General features: G+C 37.3%; 2 protein-coding genes across 4 annotated transcripts in view; one reads left to right on the plus strand and one right to left on the minus strand.

Annotated features, from left to right (window-relative positions):
• INTS7 (integrator complex subunit 7) overlaps window positions 1-1,249 on the minus strand; it is a 102,512-nt gene extending 101,263 nt beyond the window's left edge. For both annotated transcript variants that reach the window (XM_035010496.1, XM_035010495.1), the window contains exon 1: window positions 1,053-1,249. In XM_035010496.1, coding sequence (XP_034866387.1) covers window positions 1,053-1,146 — 94 coding nt within the window. In that variant the 5' untranslated portion in view covers window positions 1,147-1,249. The remainder of the gene's footprint in view (window positions 1-1,052) is intronic.
• Window positions 1,250-1,492: 243 nt separating this feature from the next.
• The window catches only part of DTL (denticleless E3 ubiquitin protein ligase homolog), a 44,148-nt gene continuing 26,081 nt past the window's right edge, over window positions 1,493-19,559 (plus strand). For both annotated transcript variants that reach the window (XM_035010497.1, XM_035010498.1), the window contains exons 1-11: window positions 1,493-1,653; window positions 6,470-6,595; window positions 7,383-7,481; window positions 8,499-8,560; window positions 8,650-8,770; window positions 11,638-11,703; window positions 12,930-13,042; window positions 14,283-14,356; window positions 15,938-16,041; window positions 16,323-16,427; window positions 19,395-19,507. In XM_035010497.1, the coding sequence (XP_034866388.1) occupies window positions 1,602-1,653; window positions 6,470-6,595; window positions 7,383-7,481; window positions 8,499-8,560; window positions 8,650-8,770; window positions 11,638-11,703; window positions 12,930-13,042; window positions 14,283-14,356; window positions 15,938-16,041; window positions 16,323-16,427; window positions 19,395-19,507 (1,035 nt within the window). In that variant the 5' untranslated portion in view covers window positions 1,493-1,601. The remainder of the gene's footprint in view (window positions 1,654-6,469; window positions 6,596-7,382; window positions 7,482-8,498; window positions 8,561-8,649; window positions 8,771-11,637; window positions 11,704-12,929; window positions 13,043-14,282; window positions 14,357-15,937; window positions 16,042-16,322; window positions 16,428-19,394; window positions 19,508-19,559) is intronic.

Here is a 19,559-nt window from a genome sequence, read left to right on the forward strand (position 1 = left end):
ACCTACCTACTAGAAATGTTTACAGGTTAAAAAACAAAACAAAAAAACCGAAATCCCAAAAAAGTTAACAGAGTGTCCAAGTCAGAGCAGGGAACTGGCTCAAAGTGGACTTAAAGAAGATCCTTCTAACCTGTAGTCCCAATTCTCAATATATTATATATTGGCTATGGTTAATGAAGAATTAACTGTATACCAGGTGACAAAATGTTTCCCCCATTCAATAAAAATCACTGAAACAAAGGTTTAATATTTGAGTTCTTTACTGTCAAACATTTGCCTCTGCCTCCCACAGCCTTATATAAGAAGGCATATCTCTTTAGCATTTAGTAAAGGCTTCTTTTACATACAATTATATATCACTTAATATTTGCAAGTCTTGCAACCTCAATGGTACTGCAATTTGTAAACCAAAAAAAACGAGGTTAGGTGAAGTTAGGTGACCTGTCCATGATCATAAAATTGGTGGCACTGTAATTCGACTCAGTCTAACTCCAAAGCTCCTTCCACTACACCAAGCAGCCCTCCCCCCTTCCACACCCCTCCCCCTCCCACAGGAAAACAGAACTCGTGGAATTCACAGAAAGAGGAGCTATGATTTTCGGATTTTCTTGGCCGTGTTTAATGTCTAGTAACCCGCAGGTAAGAATGACAGAAATAAAATACATCGTTATAAAGTGGGTGCAAGATTATTATTCAGCACTCTTGATGAAGACCTTGTCTCAACTGAACGTACTGACAATTTCACAATTTAAATGTAGCATTTTTACAAACTGCTTGGAAAATCGGGGTACTGTGCCCTCAAGCGGTCAAACAGGGCCCATCACTGGAGCTCACTACTTGTTCACTGGTGCAAAGCCAGACCTGCAACGCTGCAATTTTCCCGCAATCTCCCAAAGCTGCAAATGCTCTGGACTCAACCAAAATCATAGGTACCCGCCCCCGCCCCCGCCCAAGGAAGCTAGGCGCATGCGCCTGGCCGGCGGCTACTACCGCCTGGTGGCGCCACAGCCCCCCACGCCCGTTTCACCCGCTCAGCCCGCTCTTTCGAATACCTTTGTCTAATTCCATAAGGGCAGAGTTAGCATCCAGCTCCTGTTCGCCATAGCCGGCATCTGCCAGGAAAGACTTAGTTGAGTTTGACGCCATGACCCGAATAGTCACTCGACTAGCCTATTTAAAAAGATTGCAAACTCTGCCCCAGCACCGCCATCTTCTTCCACCACCTTCTCGCGGATTTTTCCTCCGCGCTCTGTCAAGCCCTGTTACGCATGCGCCCTGGTCACCCCGCCGTTCGCCAGCGCCTCTGCGGCCCCCCGCGCAGGCGCTCAGGGAGCTCCTGAACTCTGGGTTCCCGCGGCTCAGAGAAAAGGAGGCGGGGATTGGAAGGGGGAAGTGACTCGGAGGCGCCCGGACGCCGCGGTGGGAGCCAATCAGAGGGCGTGACGTCAGTTTGGCGGGGAGTTTGGTGGCCGGGGCTTACAGTGGCGGGAGTTGGAGGCAATAACTAGTCGTGTTCTGAGGGGCGCAAGATACGATTTCTGCTGAACCTGGGGGGCATTTCCACGGCTTTTCTGTCCGTTGAACCTTTTCCTCTGGCCCAGATGCTTTTCAATTCGGTGCTTCGCCAGCCCCAGTTCGGCGTCCCGAGAAATGGTGAGTAACGGCCCTAACCGCTTCTTCTTGCTGGCGGGCTTCACCTCCCCCGAACAACACGGCGGACCAAGGCCGACTCCAACTCTGTTTCCCAGTCCCCGACTTCTCCCACGGCCAGAGTGAGTTCGTGTTAGCGAGGACTACTGAAGAAAGCTGCACTTTCTTGCCCTTGAGACACTTTTAATCGTAATCGGGATTTTTTAAATCGTTATGTGGGCTGACGGAGGGAAGTAAGTCGAATCGACTGGCCTTCTTTACGGCTTCTGTCTATGTTGCACAGTAACTGGAAAATGCGTGCATTTGTGTATGTGTGCGCGGTTCCACAGCTATGGGAGATCGTCAGGACTCGTGTTCACTGATTGATTTGTTGATTCATTGATTCATGTGTTGTAGAACTTTAGTGAGCCCTACTAGTCGCTTATATATACTTGCGAGTGTGACCCGCTATTAAGGAACTCATTCTAGCCGAGAAGACAACATCTGCTTCTAGCATGGTCAAAACAATGTTCCCCCCGATTACTACATGTGCGTAAAAATACGAAATTACAGAGTGAAAAATGCCCATAACCACATCCCCCAAAGATAACCACTTCGTGATAGATGAGATTATTCCAAATGTTCTTCAATGCCAAAAGTAATACGTATTGTTATTTACAGAAATGGGATCAAAATGTTTTGTTTGTTTTGTTTTTCACCATAACGGTATAACTTGGGGGATATTTCCATAGTATGTAGAAATCCAACTTCCTCGCTACAGTTCTTGAGGTTCCTTAGGTTAAAACATGGGCAGTGGGAGTTTTGAGCTTAGGTTTGGGTGTCATCGACCTGAAACTTTCTCGTAAGTTTCTGAGGCGGGAGTTACTACCCAGACTTAGGATGGATACAAATGAAATCTCATTCATTTAAAAAGGGACTAGGTCTCCTTTCCCCTTGAAACCATGTGGAAAACAAAAAAGAATCTGAGAAGGAAACTTTTCATATCAAGGCAAAGATCTAGGAAGAGGATATTGAGACGTAGACTGAGGAGCAGTCCCACAACTTCCTGCCCCCAACCTGAACTTCATACCTTTCTCACATACTTCCCCCCCTCCGCCCTCCCCCCAGGTAATCTTTCTGACTATACCCTAACTGGCCCTCTCTCTGACTCTCTTGGAACCTTGTTTGGGTATCTTCTCTATGCTCTGTGTCATGAGTGGCAGTACTGCCCAGTGATTAAGGTCTCTGTCTTTGGAATTGAACTGCCAGAGTTTTAATTCCAACTCCAGTCCTTACCACCTGTGAGACCTGGGGCAAGCTATTTATTATACTTAGCCTCTATTTTGTAACAGATATTCTTCTAATTCCCCAATCTTTCTGTCTACTTCCCCCCCTCTCTCACTTACAAATACTCATTTATTGTTATGTGTCAGACAATGAAATTCATTCATTGGTATAGATTATGCACTGAACTTTATAGGACCATCTTCTTTCCCCTTCTCAGTGTTCCACTCTAGGCCCCTTTTGTCCTTCTGCCTACTCCCATGGATGAGCCACAACCAGGGCTTCTTCCACTACTACTTGAAACTTCCATCCCCTATATTTTACATCCATTCCTATAAAAGCTGTGTGAGTATCTTCATCCAGCAGGTCGGTCCCACAAACATCTCAAACTCAAGTACTCAAAACAGCTCACTTTTCCCCAAACCTGCTATATTGCCTACTCTAGGGAGGGGTCCCAATTATTTTAAACTAGTCTTCCCTGCCGGAAACCTGAGTCAATCAAACTTCCTCTGTTTTCCTCAAGATACAGGAAGTTCCCTTAAAGGTCCCTTAAAATCTCTTGAATCTGTCCTCTATTCCCACTGATTTTGCCTCATCACTCTAACTTGGATCTGTTCTGTGCTTACCATTCCATTTCCCTAGGTTGGGCCCTAATAACTACTTGTCTGTATTATAAGAAGGTTCCCAAATGGCCTCTTAGTTTCCCTCTCTCCAGTTTATTCTCCACATTGCTGCCAACAATCTAAAGTGGAAATCTGATTACTCTTCTATGTATTTTTAAGTTGTTAACTAAAAGTTTTTATCATAGGTTTAAACTTACTGAAATTTTAAAATAAAAATGCTATGTCATTTAAAATGTATCTAATAGACTATGAATACTATAGTGATTTGATGATCATATCAATCCTTTTTTAAAAATATGAACAAACTCTTTAACTGCCAAATTTTCTAGGTACATTTCAACCTTGAACAGCATAAGGGTTAGAGTCACCAAACCCCACACAGTCAAAAGTCACCTATAACTTTGACTCTCCCAAAACTTTACCAATAGCCTCCTGTTGACTGGAAGGAAGCCTTACCAATAACATAAATGGTCAATTAACACATACTTTTTATGTTATACATATTGTATACTGTATTCTTACAATAAAGCTAGAGAAAAGAAAATGTTACTAAGAAAATCATAAAGAAGAGAAAATACATTTATAGTACTATATTTGTGGAAAAAAATCCATAGATAAGTGGACTCACACAGTTCAGACCTGTGTTTGAGGGTCAACTATAGTTTTTTCCCCCTTGATTTTATTTCCACTTTATTTTTCTCACAGAATTTATCCTAATGTATTTGATTCTAAGTTTGAAAAGTTATTTTATTGATCACGCTGTCATACTCCTCTGTGAAAAAAATAAACTCGGTATTTTCTGTAATCATAAGGCTCTAAATGTCGAGCGTTTCCTCTGAATTGAATTGTTACAATTATTAGTATGCAAATGATCAAAACAGTATAGACTTAATTTTGATAAATAAATGAAGCAAAAAGTAAAATTTTATTGGAAGTGTATCTTTTGAAGAAATAGATTTGGCTGTTTATGATGCCTTTATTAAAGGAATTATCCTATTGTCTCTTAGTTGGAGTCCCAGAAGTTTTTGTACCTTGGATCAATGCAAGGTATAAATTGGGGCATGGAAATGCCTTTCTTTTGAAAAGTGGAAGAAAAGCAGTGATGAAGGGAGAGGAGGAAAAAGAGCTTCAGCCTTCTCAGATCAGTTATAGAAATGCACCTATATCAACTGATTCTCTGAAAACTCATGTCCTTGGATACTCCTTGAAAAATTGGCCTGTAATTCCAGGGGCTTAAATTGTACATTGAGGAAAGAATAGGCTTTTCCAAATGAGTGTCTTGGGGGAAAGCATTATATGTTCGTGTTGGAAGCAGCATAGCACAATAAGGATCCAAAAGTTGCTTAAGAGACCAGTCCACAACTGTGTCTTGTAGAGAGTGCAGAAATGGAGGGACAAGTTACTAAGCCATGTTAGGCCATTTGTTGGTGTTTGGGTATTAGTCTGTAGGCAGTGAGGTAGAGTTGAAGGAATCACTGATTAATTGCAAAGAATTAGGTATCCAGAGCTTATCATGTTCAGTTCCGACTGAATTGTTCAAGATTTGGTCCTTTTGAATTTGTATATTGCAATCATTAGATTATTATTATTTTTAATCTCAAACCACAAGTGTACATATACAGAGGTTTTTGTTTTAAAATTCATTCTGTAGATGGATATTTGTGAACTCTACAATATAACTATTGTATTCTTTCTTTAGTGGTCTTTTAATAAAATAGCTTGTTTACACTGATGCCTGACCTTGAGGTAATAACCCCAGGAATAATTACTAAATCTGGATTGTATTCTTTGCCTCTTTTGTACTGATTCCTTCAGGTTATCTCTAGGAACATCAAAGCTAGATTTGTCTGAGATTATATCAGACTGAGATGTCTTCTCCAAAGGGTATTTTTGATGAAAAGTGATAATTGAAAGTACCCTAAAATGTGAGTTTATTAAACAGCTCTCAATAGATTGTAACTTCATTGTTTCCTCTGATGCTTAATAAACATTTAGTTCTCAGTAACCGTTTATTTAATGTTTCTTTTATATATTTAAAATGTGTTGACCTACGTATCTAAATAATAAAACAAATCTTTGAAGATTGCTTATTACTTATTTAGGACCATAGTGCCCATTAGATCTCTGACCCAAGCAGAATAAATGCTCCCTCTACCCTGAATTTCTTCCTCTGTCTTGTATATTCAGTAAAAACTTACTCATCTCTCTACACATTTGATTTCACCTACTCTATAAGACTTCCCTGACGGCTATTACTAGCCAGAATTTAACTGATTGTACTCTAGGGTTGGGTACATTATGCCTCACTTTAAAATTGCTCTAATGTAATTTAAGATACTGTGACTTGTTAACATTTTAGAATCCTAGAATTTCAATTGGAAAGAGGAAGTGAAATTAGAATTTACTTGTGAATATGTTAGTAGGTAGGAGGCAAATTTACATAAATTATTTCCTTTAACTCTGACCATTGGATTATCTATGATGTTGCAGGTAATTAAAGAGTTTGCAGTAATGTTGATTTAGACACTCTGGAAACAAAATGTTAATTGAAGAGAATGGCAGTTTTAATGGTTGTGGTAGTCTTTGTGGTTGTGTTTTGTAGTTGTCACCAAAGGATGCAGGAGGGGTAAGATCTTTTTTAATGTGCAAAGGCCATTTGTTTTCTTAAAATCTTCAGTGTACCAGCAAGAGTCTCCATTTAAGATGGTAAGCCCAAGCCTGTACCTCACCAGAAGTTGAGAGTGCCCTTTATTTCTACCTTAGGACCCCTTAGGAAAATACCAGAAACTGTATCATAGAGGACCCTGAATAGTGAGTGGATTTATATAAAGTATATAAAGCTTTTAAAAACAAATATTTACCTCTGCACTTGTTAAAAGTATTGAAATGTGATAATATATTGAAATTCTATAAAGAATTGTGTCTTACTTTAGGATGGTCTTCCCAGTACCCTCTTCAGTCACTTCTAACTGGTTATCAATGCAACTGTAATGATGAGCACACTTCTTATGGAGAAACAGGAGTCCCAGTTCCTCCTTTTGGATGTACCTTCTCTTCTGGTAAGAGAATTACTATCTAAGCTAGGCTTGCTCAGAAATGATCTATTTCATATTTAAAGAAAAATTATACTGGAGTGTCCCTCTTTCAAGGAAAAGTAGGTTAGATAGATGGTAGAGTTTTTCTAATACCTGTTCTCTGATTTATGAAATAGACTTTTTAAAATCTCTCTGCATAATTATATATTTCCTCTAAAGCATAGGACTATTACAGCATTGGTTTTTTTGTTTGTTTATTTTTTTAACTGGTACCGGGAAAGGATTGCAAAGGTTCAGCCATCTTGAAAACTGTTTTGCCCAATGGATACACCTTTTGGTCTGATGGAATCTCTCTGTGATGCATTGGGGAACATATGAACAGAAATAGAGTACTTGCCCCCACTGTTAATAGTTTAAGAGGGGAAAAGTAAAAGGGTATGAAAAGGAAATTTAACTAATAGACTCAACCTGCTGATGGCCTATGTCATATACTTTTCTTTGCCATTGGTCAGTATCACTCTTGTTTAAGTACTACCCTTCTCTAAATAAGAGATTATCTGAAGGTAGTTTTGGTGGTTTTGAGTCATTTACTGAATTAGATATTATGGCAAATTTTAAGCAGTCTTTAATTCAAATTACCTCTCTACCATATCAAATGCTATTTGGGTAGAATCATCTTCCCTCTTCAGATTCTTTGTATTTAACTTGTAGCTTTCAGTTAATCTGTATTGTATTGTTTTTATAGCTTTATACTCAGCTTTAAAATTTTTGTATTACTCTTTATGTATCATATTCTTTATTTCTTATTTAGCTCCCAATATGGAGCATATACTAGCAGTTGCCAATGAAGAAGGCTTCGTTAGATTGTATAACACAGAATCACAAGCCTATAGAAAGAAGTGTGTCAAAGGTAAGTCTAGGCCTAAAATTTTTGTTTTAACATTATATTAAATTCATAAAGCCTCAAGTAAATTGTTATTTGAATGTATTCCCAATTATATTCACTTCTAATGAAGTCTATGTAGGGACCAAGCTGAAAGAAAATGGTAGATGGTCCTTCTGTCAATAATATTAGAAGTACAGCAATACCTTTACTGAAAGTTGAAAAAAAAATACAATTTAGGATAAAGAACAGTTCTTCTTTTAAAAAGTTAAATCTTTTACACTTGATGTGGTTGGGGGAAACTTTACTTTAAAATATTTATGTTGACCAAGCATCTCCCTTATATAAGGCAAAGTTCTACTGAACTTAAGAAGCTAATAATTTGGAACTAGTTAAGTCAAGTGTGGAAATAAATAAAACAGGCTGCAAATGATATAGATGCAGAAAAAAAATGCCACGGTTGTCAAAAGGAAAGCTGTCATGTAGTAAAGATGACAAGGACAATTTTTCATGAAGAGTAGAACATTTGAGTTGAACGGTGGTATTTAAACCTAAGGAGGTGGGATAGGACATACCAGGTGGAAGAGAAAGCATTAGCAAAGGCCTAGAGATAAGAAAGCATAGGCTATAATTAGGGAATGGGGAGGCATCCAGTTTGGTTGGAATAGGTATGTGGAGATAGAGATAAACCTTGCAACAGAGATAAAGGCCAAAGCATGCAGAACTTTAAATGTCAAACTACTTTAGATTCCATTCAGAGAGCATGATGAAGATTTTTGAACTGGAGAATATTTCAGAAAGATTCCATTTTGGAGAATATATTACTAGTAACCTCATGGAAAGGAATTTGATATCAAATGGTAGTTCTCTGTAGTAGTGAAGGAAATATGTAAGTTCTATGAATATACAAGTTCTCTTTGGCCTATGGATTATAGGGCACTGATGACTTATTTTTTCACTCTGGCTTTCAAGAAATTCAAACTTCTATTGATATGGCCCTGAATGTAGTCTAGACATTTCACAGTCACCATTTTCTTTGTTTAGAATGGATGGCTCACTGGAATGCTGTCTTTGACCTGGCCTGGGTTCCTGGTGAACTTAAACTTGTAAGTGACTTTCATTTTATTGGAATCTGGGTAAATAAATACTGGTAAAGCGTTGCTTTATTAAATTGTGATACCTTATTTTTTGAAAGGTTACAGCAGCAGGTGACCAAACAGCCAAATTTTGGGATGTAAAAGCTGGTGAACTGATTGGAACGTGCAAAGGTCATCAGTGCAGCCTTAAGTCAGTTGCCTTTTCTAAGTTTGAGAAAGGTAGGTCTGTGCCTATCCTCTTTCATGTCCTTAACCTCCTTCATGGTGAATTAATAAGAAGTTTTATTTCCACCCTTTCCCCTGTCAGAGTTGCTATTTTTCCTACGTTGAGATTGAGAATCTCATGACTGAAATCCTCCATGAAATTAAGTTGACTTTTAGTCCCATTCTTATGGATATTATCTCTAGCCTGTCCCTGTAAGTTAAGAATCTTCAGATAATTTTTTTCTATAATCTTGAAGATAAGGTAAATACTTATAAACAGCTACAATACCTCTGTTCAACTTTGAGTGTCCTTTAAAGTCAAAACCCTGTGCTGGACACTGATTAACTCTATTTGTAAATTATTTACTTTAAGTCTACTAGTAAAATTTAAATTAAATGGAGTGTGAGGCTAGAGTGGAAAACCTGGTAAAATGGACATGATTCTCTACCTAAAAACTTACCGTTTAATTACTTTAAATGGCCCAATTCCTTAGTATGTTTTCAACTATTATTTACTGTATTTGTTTTACTATTAAAGTGGAAAAGCAAGACTTAAAGAGTGATATAGTACAGAACAGTACTAAAGCAGCTAGGGAAAAACTTAGAAGTGTCTGAATCAGCTCTTCATTTCTGTTCATTTCTTTTCTCCTTCCTGCATTAGTTTCTCATGAATTTTTTTTTTTTTTTAACAAATAGACCAACAAATGCTCATCTCAAAGAAGTGGCTGAATTAATCTGACTTTAATCTCAATAATAGAGACAAACATTACAGTCTTCTTTATCATTAAGAAATACTCTATTTTTAAATTTATTCATGTGAGCACTCAGAAATATTAAACAGTTGTTGAGCTGATTTGGACTCAAAAAAAGGTCAAATTTAATTGACTGTGGTTGCTTTTGAGAGTGGAACCTTGAAGAATATATAGCATAGTTTTTATCTCTGCATAAGTTTTCATTAACACATCTATTATATAAAGTTAGGTATGGTTGTGTTCTAGTTTACTACTGTGTCAGAGTTGATTCTGAGTTTATAAAAATAACGTAAGATCATGAAAATTAACCTTACTAAAGGTAAATTTATTTAAAAGATAACAGAAAAGGAAAACACTATATCTTTTGGTCCCTTTGCTTAATTTTTAAAATTCTATTCAGTAAATCTATGCCAATATAGTCCAGTAGAAAAAGCATTGAATTAAAAATTGGGGCTGGTAGGTTTTACAATGGCTCCTAATAGTCTGTAGGTGCACTAGCATGAATTACCTGGTTGGACACTGCCCCCATAGCCACATAGTTTGGTTGGTAAACACAGATTAGATTTTAGATCTTCAGCCAAATGCCTTTGTACAGGGCACACTTTTACAATCATACATAGAATCCCTGTGTTCTATTCCTGTTTCTACCTCTAAACTCTTGGGCAAAGTCATTTTTATCTCCCTGGACTTTTCATCTGTTGATTTTTTTTTTTTTAAGATTTTATTTATCTATTTGTCAGAGAGAAAAAGAGCACAATTGGGGAACGGCAGGCAGAGGGAGAAGCAGACTACCCACTGAGTGAGGAGCCCTATGTGGGACTCAATCCCAGGACCCTGGGATCATGACCTGAGCCGAAGGCAGATGCTTACCCGACTGAGCCACCCAGGCGCCCCAATTTTGGTGTTTTAACAGGCAATTAATTCAGTAAGAGTCAAATTGCAGACTGTCAGACATACGGGGGGGGGGTGTATCAGATCTGATCTCAATTCAGTTCTTTAATTTAAGCCTTAGTTACAAGCCTCTTTTGGTTTTCCCTTGCATATATGGTTCAGGGGTCAACCAGAGACATGTGCTAAGTTTAAACACAGAGTTAGAGTTAGCCCTTTCTCTGGCTCTCTCCAGGGTTCCCCTCTCGCTCTGGCTCTGGCAGCTCTTGTTGCCTCAGTCTGCTTTTCCTTGTTCCTCTGGCTTGAAAGATGGCAGATTCTGTATTGGCATCTTAGCTGCTTGGTACTGATGCTGCAACTGTGGCTGCCTTCAAGGTAAAACTACAAAAGCCAGTAACTTAGCCCAGGCCAATCACTTGATTCAGGTGTGGACTTCCCTCCAAAAATTGCATGTTTTTGTTCAGTTTCTAAAGAGCCCTCAGGTTACTGGTTTTTATATTTTGTCCAGAGTTTATAGCTCATGCAGTTGGATTGGTTTGGTAAGTGCTCACTCTTCCACTCAGGAAGCAGAGTTTTTTGGTTTCATTTTAAAGAATAAAACATTACAGATAAATTGAAGTTCCCCTATGTTCCCTTCTCCAATCCTCTTGCCCTCTTTCCATCCCTAGAGGCATCCTCTTTCACCGTTTTGTATGGATCTGGTCCATATGTTTATACTGAAGACAGTACAGCTTGGAGATTTGGAGAGTGGGCTCTGGATTTATTCTGCTAGGAATACCTTTATAAGTTACTTATCCTCTTCTCTATGCCTTAGTTTTCTTATCTGTAAAATGAGGATAATAATATTCACCTAATAGGGTTGATAACAAGAATTGAGATAATGTATATAAAGCACATGGGATAGTGTGTAGCACTTAGTAAACTCCCAGTATATTTTGGTTACTGGTTTTGCATTATTCTTTCCATAGGTGTACTACATATAGTATTTTATTTGGTTTTAAGAATATTTACACAGAGGGATTATTCTCTAAAGCATAAGCATTTTGAGTTCTTCATAATCCTTTCCCTTCACAGCTTTGTTTTCTCTTATTTGTTGTCAAGCCATATCTTTTTTCATTTTTAATTGCCTGTGCCAATTACAGTACTTACATATAATAGATGCTCTAGGAAACTTATAATGAAATGCATGCATTATTGGCCTGGTTTTGTTAACTTCTTGATAAACTATTTATTTCCCCATAGCTGTCTTCTGTACAGGTGGAAGAGATGGAAACATTATGGTCTGGGACACCAGGTGCAACAAAAAAGGTAGCCTAGTTCCATTTTGATTTTAGTAAGTGTGGGATCACCTCATACTTATTCTGAATGAGTTAGTGATTTCATCTGGTTACCACCAGGGGGCACATGTTCATAATCCCCCATGTCTTCGGCTCACTGTTCCAATTCTCAGGATTGTTGTGATTGTTGCAAGTATTACCCTCTGTATTTACCTCATATTGTCTTCTGAACTATGCCACTTACCTAAATTATTGATAGAATTGGAATTATTAATACATGTGCTCAGTGGTTAACGATCTTTTAAAAGTTATTTGGCTTTAAAGAATTGGATTAAATTAAACATAATTATGCTCACATTACACCCATGATGCCATTAAGCAGAATGCAGTGATCATCTCACTGCTTACTTCCTTTTTTAAAAATAATTTATTTTTAATAGGCTATTTTTTCGGAGCAGTTTTAGATGCACAGCAAAATTGATCAGAAAATACAGGGAGTTCTCTGAGTACTGATATACTCCCTATCGCCATAGCCTTTCCCACTATCAGCATCCCATGGCAGAGTTCGGCATTCGTTTAAACCGATGCACCTGCACGGATACACCATTAGCACCCAGTATCCCTCAGTACCTTACAGGAGGGTTAACTCTTAGTATTGCACATTCTATTGGTTTTGACAAATGTGTAATGACATGTGTCTAGCATTATAGTATACAGAATAGTTTCACAACCTCAAAATCCCCTGTGCTCATCCTGCTCTCCCCGCCAACTCCTGGCAACCACTGATTTTTTTTTTTTACTGTTTTACTGTTTGTTACTGTTTCCAACATTTTACCTTTTCCAGAATGTCATATAGTTGAAATCATACAGTATGTAGCCTTTTGAGATTGGCTTCTCTCACTTAATATGTATTTAAGGTTCCTCCTTGTCTTTTAATGGCTTGGTAGCTCATTTCTTACCATTGAATAATGTGCCGTTACCTGGATATACCACAGTTTATTCATACATTCACACATTCATCATCAAGAGGACATCTTGATTGCCTCCAAGTTTTGGCATTTAGGAATAAAGCTGCTATAAATATCCATATGCTTATTTCTCTTCTATACATCATAATGGCACCAAAAGAAAGTTCTGCTGGCTTTTAATTTCACTATTAAGAATATAATTAATTTTGAGATTTTATGTGTAAATGTGACATTCAGCATGGGAATAAAGTTCTGAAACCTAAATCAGTTTGCTTGGAATATCTTTCAGATGGATTTTATAGGCAGGTGAATCAAATCAGTGGAGCTCATAATACCTTAGATAAGCAAACCCCTTCAAAACCTAAGAAGAAACAGAATTCAAAAGGACTTGCTCCTTCTGTGGTAAGGTTTTATAGCTGTGTACATTGTGCAGATCTTAACATGTAGTAAGATAGAATCTCATTTTAGGTAACTTGTTGGGCATAAAATGGGAGCTATAGATTAAGTGAATGAGAATCTTCATTCAGTGGTTTATTACTTACTGCTCAATACCTACATTAGTGGTTCTCAAACTCTAGTGTGTAACACAGTCACCTGGAAGCATACTAAAAATTCATCTTCCTGAGCCTCATCCCTAGATATCGCCATGCATACACTATCTACAATATAATGTAATTTATTAGAAAAGGGGGGATAGTTTGAAGAAGCATATTAAGTACCATGATATAGTTTTCTATAGGGGGAAGTAATCCCTGTTTTTTACATAACACAAACTACAGGAAATATGTGAGTTTTTAATATTTTATTAAACATTTGGCAAAATATTTAAATATATTGAAACATTTAGGTAAAATATATCTCTCTAGCATCTTTTACTTAAAGCTTAAACATTGCCCATAATCTTTTTTCTTTAAAAAAAAAAATCACCATGGCTTTTACTTTAATTTGTTTATTTTTCTAATATTCCTGGTCTGTGAGATCCAAATTAATATGTTGGAGAAGTGTGTTTACTAAAATGTTAGGACTTAAAATTGCATACCAAGAATAGGACACAGGCATGAGTGGAAACTGACAAGATTAACTGTGGTTTTTGGAGGCCAGATGGAGTTAAAATGAATATCATTTCAGACAATCAGAATCTGAGCCAGGAAAACTTGTTAACAGCAATTAGGAGGTGGAATTCCACTGAGATCCTTTAAATTTTTCAGAGCACATAATCATTTTTCATCAATAATTCTTTAGACTTTCCTGTGTGACAGTTTAGGTGGATGGTGACGTTTTGTAGAATGAAACAGGCACAAGAAAGTTAAATGAGTTTCCTACGGAGACATAGCTTATTAGTAGGACTGATTTTAAGTAGAACCAGTAGGTTTAGACAAATCTTTTATTCACCTGTTTGTTTCTTGAGTACAAGTCAAAGTCAACACTATGTACTATAACTTCATGATGTTTAGGTCATTTTCATGCTAAAATTACTTCTTGGTCAGTATAGATATCTGACTTAAGATTATTGGAGAGGGAATATTTAGTCTAACTCAGAATTTGGGTGGAGGGGAAGCCATCATTTTAGCACCTTGGTCTCTTGATGAAGATTATGGTACCGAAAATAGGACTTTCTTCTTTTTCTGCCCTGTGCTGTCAGGATTTCCAGCAGAGTGTTACTGTGGTCCTCTTTCAAGATGAGAATACGTTAGTCTCAGCGGGAGCCGTAGATGGGTAAGAGCCTTTATTTCTTGGTTCTTTTGATGAGATGTCTTTCATAAACTGTGATAGGGAAGTCACCTAGTCCCATTGTAATCGAATGTATATGCTTTTAACTTTCGACATAGTGAATATCCAGCTGAGAAGAGGAACTACAGATCACACTGAAAAATATCTGATTAGGACTCTTGCTCAAATAATTAAATGAGGGAATCCATATGTTACACTTAGCACATTATATAGCACATACGAGCAGTGTTGGCTGCTGCTGTTTTTACAGAGAAGCTGGGTGGGTAGCTTGCTTGTCCATGCAGTATAATTTAGGCAGTGAGTCTTATTTTGAGGAATAAAATTTCTATTATTTTGGATTTTTATCTTCTCAGGTTTAGTAATACCCTAAAAGAAGGAATCTGATTCTGGGTATATAATGGACATTTGGGGGAGTAATCTAACAATATTGATAGTAAGGCCTAATGGCTTTCAGATACCTGCCATCTGTGATTGGTCTGAATGTTTGGCTTGCAGATAAGTTTGTGGTACTTCTTAATTGTTTGCTTTGTTACAATAAAAATTCTGAGGTGTTTTTTAAGCACCCTTCTTTGCCCTTTTATTTGCTTATCATATCTCTTAAGACATCCCTTCCTTCGAAACAAATTTAAAAAGGTGATGGCCTAATGAACTAGGATTTCCATTGTGTCTTCTGGACACTAAAACTCGTCTGTGGACCAAATATTCAGGCACAAATGAAGGATTATCTCAAGGTTACTAGTTATGCTTGTGAATGGCTGTGAAACCTTGCTGTTTGTTTCCAAGGATATTGCCCTTTTAGACCAAGCTTTTGTTTTCATGTTGCCGATAAACTAGATGTTGATGGGGTGCCTGGGTGGCTCAGTAGGTTAGGCGACCTACTCTTGCCTTCTGCTCTGGTCATGATCTCAGGGTTGTGAAATCAAGCCCCGAGTTAAGGCTCCGTGCTCAGCAGGGAGTCTGCTTGGGATTCTCTCTCTCCCCCTTCACCTCCCCCTGCTCTCACTCGCTCTTTGTCTCTAGAAATAAATAAATAACATATTTAAAAAAAAAAAACTACATGTTGAGGATTAAGACAATTATACCAATAGACGAAATGAAAAAATACTTTATTTCACAGGAAAAGCTGTTTAGACCAGATTACTTAAGGAGTTACATATAGAGATAAAACCATAGGGACAGAGCTTGTTACTTAACAGTGTTAGAGGTTACATGCAGAGTGTTAAAGTCTTAGGAAGCATTTGTTTTGCTTTGTTTTTTTTTCTCTGAAAACAATGAAACAATGACCATCAGAACCCAACCTTCATCTTCCTTTTCCGCTCCCTTGAAGTAAACTCAAGGTAACCCATCGCTGGGTCAGATCACATCTGTTTCCGTTCTGCCTGAGTTGTTAGCCTGACATTGGAAACAACAGTATGAGATAGTTCAATCTGTTTCCCAATGAGATATCCTCATTATACCTGGTTGATGTGCCAGAGGAGTTAGATTAAAAGTCATTTCACAATGTAGTTGAAACTGGTTGAAGTTGGGGGGGGGCTACAAAATAATTTTCTTTACCTTGGTTTTTAGGGTAATCAAAATATGGGATTTACGTAAGAATTATACTGCTTATCGACAGGAACCCATAGCATCCAAGTCTTTCCTGTACCCAGGTAGCAGCACTCGAAAACTAGGTAAGCCTTTTTATACCCTATAGGACTTTTTTGGAGATGTGAGTTTTTGTTAAAATTTTAAAAATAAATATCAAGCTAGTTTTCAGCAACATATACTTGAGATTAACATTAACTTTTGGAAATTCAAAAGTTAAAAACTCAGAAGAGTATTTTTGGTTTATATATATTTGAGGGAAGAAGAATTCTGATAAACTTGTGGAATGATTTTCTTGCCACAACGTTGTCATCTCAGTTCTACTTGCTGTCATCAGGACATGCTAACTAAAGTTTCCTTTTTCTAGGATACTCAAGTCTGATTTTGGATTCCACGGGCTCTACTTTATTTGCTAACTGCACAGATGACAATATCTACATGTTCAATATGACCGGATTAAAGACTTCTCCAGGTAAGATCTTAGCCATTTAAAATCTCTACCTGGAAAAATAAAATGAAATAAAATCTCTTACCCAGAAATGAATGCAGAGGTTTTTGTTAATGATAATTTAATATTGATCTTTTTTTCTAAACCAAATTTTTTAAGACATAGGAGGGCTCTGGGGTCTTTGATTAGTTCCAGTGATATTTTCATAGGTGTATTTTCCTTGTGATATTTCACAAGTAAACAGAATCCTGCTGTATATGGTGACTTAATTTTATTTTAACAGTGAGTCTTTCCTGAAATTATGTCCCTTTGACTATATTTAGAATTGTCTTAAATTTTATAGGATATAGAAGGCTGTTCTCAGCTTTTGTCTTGTTCGGGGGCTGTTTGTTGGCTGAATTTTTTAAGTCCCTAAATAGTTTTTATTTACCTTAGCCTTCTTAATGTTGAGCAGTGTCTATTTTATTTCTAGTTTTCCCCAACCTCACCTTTTTTTTCCCCTTCCTTTTCCTCCAATTACAATTGGAATCTGGTGTTTAAAGTTGATACATGGCACTTTAAAAAAAGAAATGAAAGTTTCTCAGGCATACTCTAAGAAGGTTTTTAGGGTTACATAATTTTAAGAACATTTTCAATTATTTAGGCAAGCCACATATTAGTAACCTAGTTCTAGCTCTGTCAGAAACAGATTCTATAATCCCTAAAGCTACCTACTTCCCACTAAAGTAAGATGTGCTGATAAATAAGAAATCTTAAAATAGTACAGACCTTAGCTAGGCTCTTACAGAAATTTCCAAAGACTGCCCCAAGCCAGTATTAGGAGTTTAAGTTCTGTGACAGCTTCACAGTTGATATTTCCAATGTCCTGGATTAGGTCTGGTGTTGTCTAAATAAGAGCAAGAGTATTTGGAAAAGGGAAGCAGTTTATAACTTCTCCTGCTGTTTTCCTGAATGGAATCAGAACTTGGACAGCTTCTAATTTAGATAGTCATATAAAATAGACTTTTCAAAATCTTTCTCCAGAAGATAAAAGCATAATCCTAATTGTATTATCAAATGTACAAGAGCTCTGTCTGTGTCATTTTTTTGTAGTGTGGCCTTAAAGGGGGCCTTAAGTTTAGTCAAACAAATATGCCCAAGGCTACTTTACTAAAAATTTAGTAACCTTTTTCCTGTGCTCCTAAAGTTATTTTATTGGCTCCTATAGATAGATACGTAGGTAGATATGTTCTTTAGATATTGAGTGACAGATAGACATGTGTATGACATTGGGTAATTGCTTATCTTTTTCAAAACATCAGAAAGCGTCCTGGGCTTAATTCTTCATCTCCTGTACTTTTAATTTACAGTGTTTTATTATACTAAGTGATGTTCATAAAGATGACTCTGAAGCACTTCATTGAAGCATTTTCGGAGCCCATATTATCAAAGAAAGATTAAGTTGAGCTAATCAATGCCAATACAGGTTTTAGGATTTTTTGAATAGTTTGAAGCATTTACAGTGTACTTGATTAGACCAGCAGAGGGCAATAAATACTTACAGGTCTAGTGGGAAATTTGGTCTGTATTTTTCCGTTTGTAGAGTTAAGATAAACAATTATAGTTTTAGAGTTGTATTCAGAGCAACGGACCCTGTTTATTGTGTGGGGATTTACCTATCACAGTAGATAAAAAGAAAATGCATATCTGAATTGATTCATATTCTGCTTAACGTCCACAGTGGAAGTGTTGATGTGGAGAGTATTTGATATGTAGGCTTTTTCTTGAAAAGCTAGAAATGCAAAGTCTTTTTCCAGTTCTGGCAAAAGGAATAGATTTCTGTGAGCACTAAAGGAAAGCTACTAAGTCCCTTGATAATTCTTACTTCCTTTCTGTTAAAAGATTGGAGTGAACTTTTTTTCCTGCTTAAATGTATCCTTAAATTTTCCAGTAACTAAGATTTTTTTTTTTGTATTTCGTATTAGTGTACTGATACCAGAGGCCTCAGGTTTTGGTCTTCTTAGGATAGTAGAACCCATCAAGCACATTGTGCTAGATTGGATTACTTGCCCTTTTACCACAGATAGTAAGAAGTCTAAAACTGAAGGCTAACCCTAACCTAGTTGGAGTATCTTACCTACAGACATATAGCTTACCCCACTAGCTACTTCTTTTCAGCCTGCTTAAAGTTTTGGATTAAAAAGATTCCCACAATAGGGGTGCCTGGGTGGCTCAGTCGGTTAAGCGGCTGCCTTCGGCTCAGGTCATGATCCCAGGGTCCCCAGGATCGAGCCCCACATCGGGCTCCCTGCTCGGCGGGGAGCCTGCCTCTCTGTCTCCCTCTGCCTGCCTCTCTGCCTACCTGTTCTCTATCTCTCTGTCAAATAAATAAATAAAATCTTAAAAAAAAAAAAAAAAGATTCCCACAATAAATAAATAAATAGATTGATTGATTCCCACATCCCAAATGAGCTATCCACAAATCTTAACTCTTTCCACTGATTCTTACCTATTAATGCAACAGATATTTGAAGATCTCTGTTCAAAGCACTGTGAGATATAGTGAGTAAAGAATGAAATATGAAATTTACCCTCAAGGTTTGAAGTCTAAGAGGAAGAAGGACCAATGTATTATAATAGGGAAAGCCCTATCCTAGTGTGGGGAAAAGGGGTCTAATAAAGGCATTTTACTAAAAGAGTGGACACTGGTTGTGTTCTTCTTAAGAATGTTTTCCATCACTTTCTCTTCCATAGCCAGCTCCATACCAAGTATCTGGGCTTAGATCATGAGATTGGGTCTAATATAAAACCTCTTTCTGAGTCTTCCTTTACTTTTCTGCCAATGTCCATTTCCCTTTAATTTACTGAATATAGCTTGACTATCTGTTTCAATATTCAATAGTTAATACACTAATAAAACTTACTGGAACATGTATACTTGTCTGCGTTTATGTGAACACTAGAAATAACAAGAACCAAGTAATTTGTTGGGTTTTTTTCCCCCTCTGGCAGTGGCTATCTTCAATGGACATCAAAACTCTACCTTTTATGTTAAATCAAGCCTTAGTCCAGATGACCAGTTTTTAGTTAGTGGCTCAAGTGATGAAGCTGCCTACATCTGGAAGGTAAGTTATCAAACTTCCCTCACAAATGTAAGACTAAAGTATTCTTACAAAT

This window comes from Mirounga leonina, unplaced genomic scaffold (assembly GCF_011800145.1).
Source record: "Mirounga leonina isolate KUSES-001 unplaced genomic scaffold, KU_Mleo_1.0 Mir_154, whole genome shotgun sequence".
Taxonomy (NCBI): domain Eukaryota; kingdom Metazoa; phylum Chordata; class Mammalia; order Carnivora; family Phocidae; genus Mirounga; species Mirounga leonina.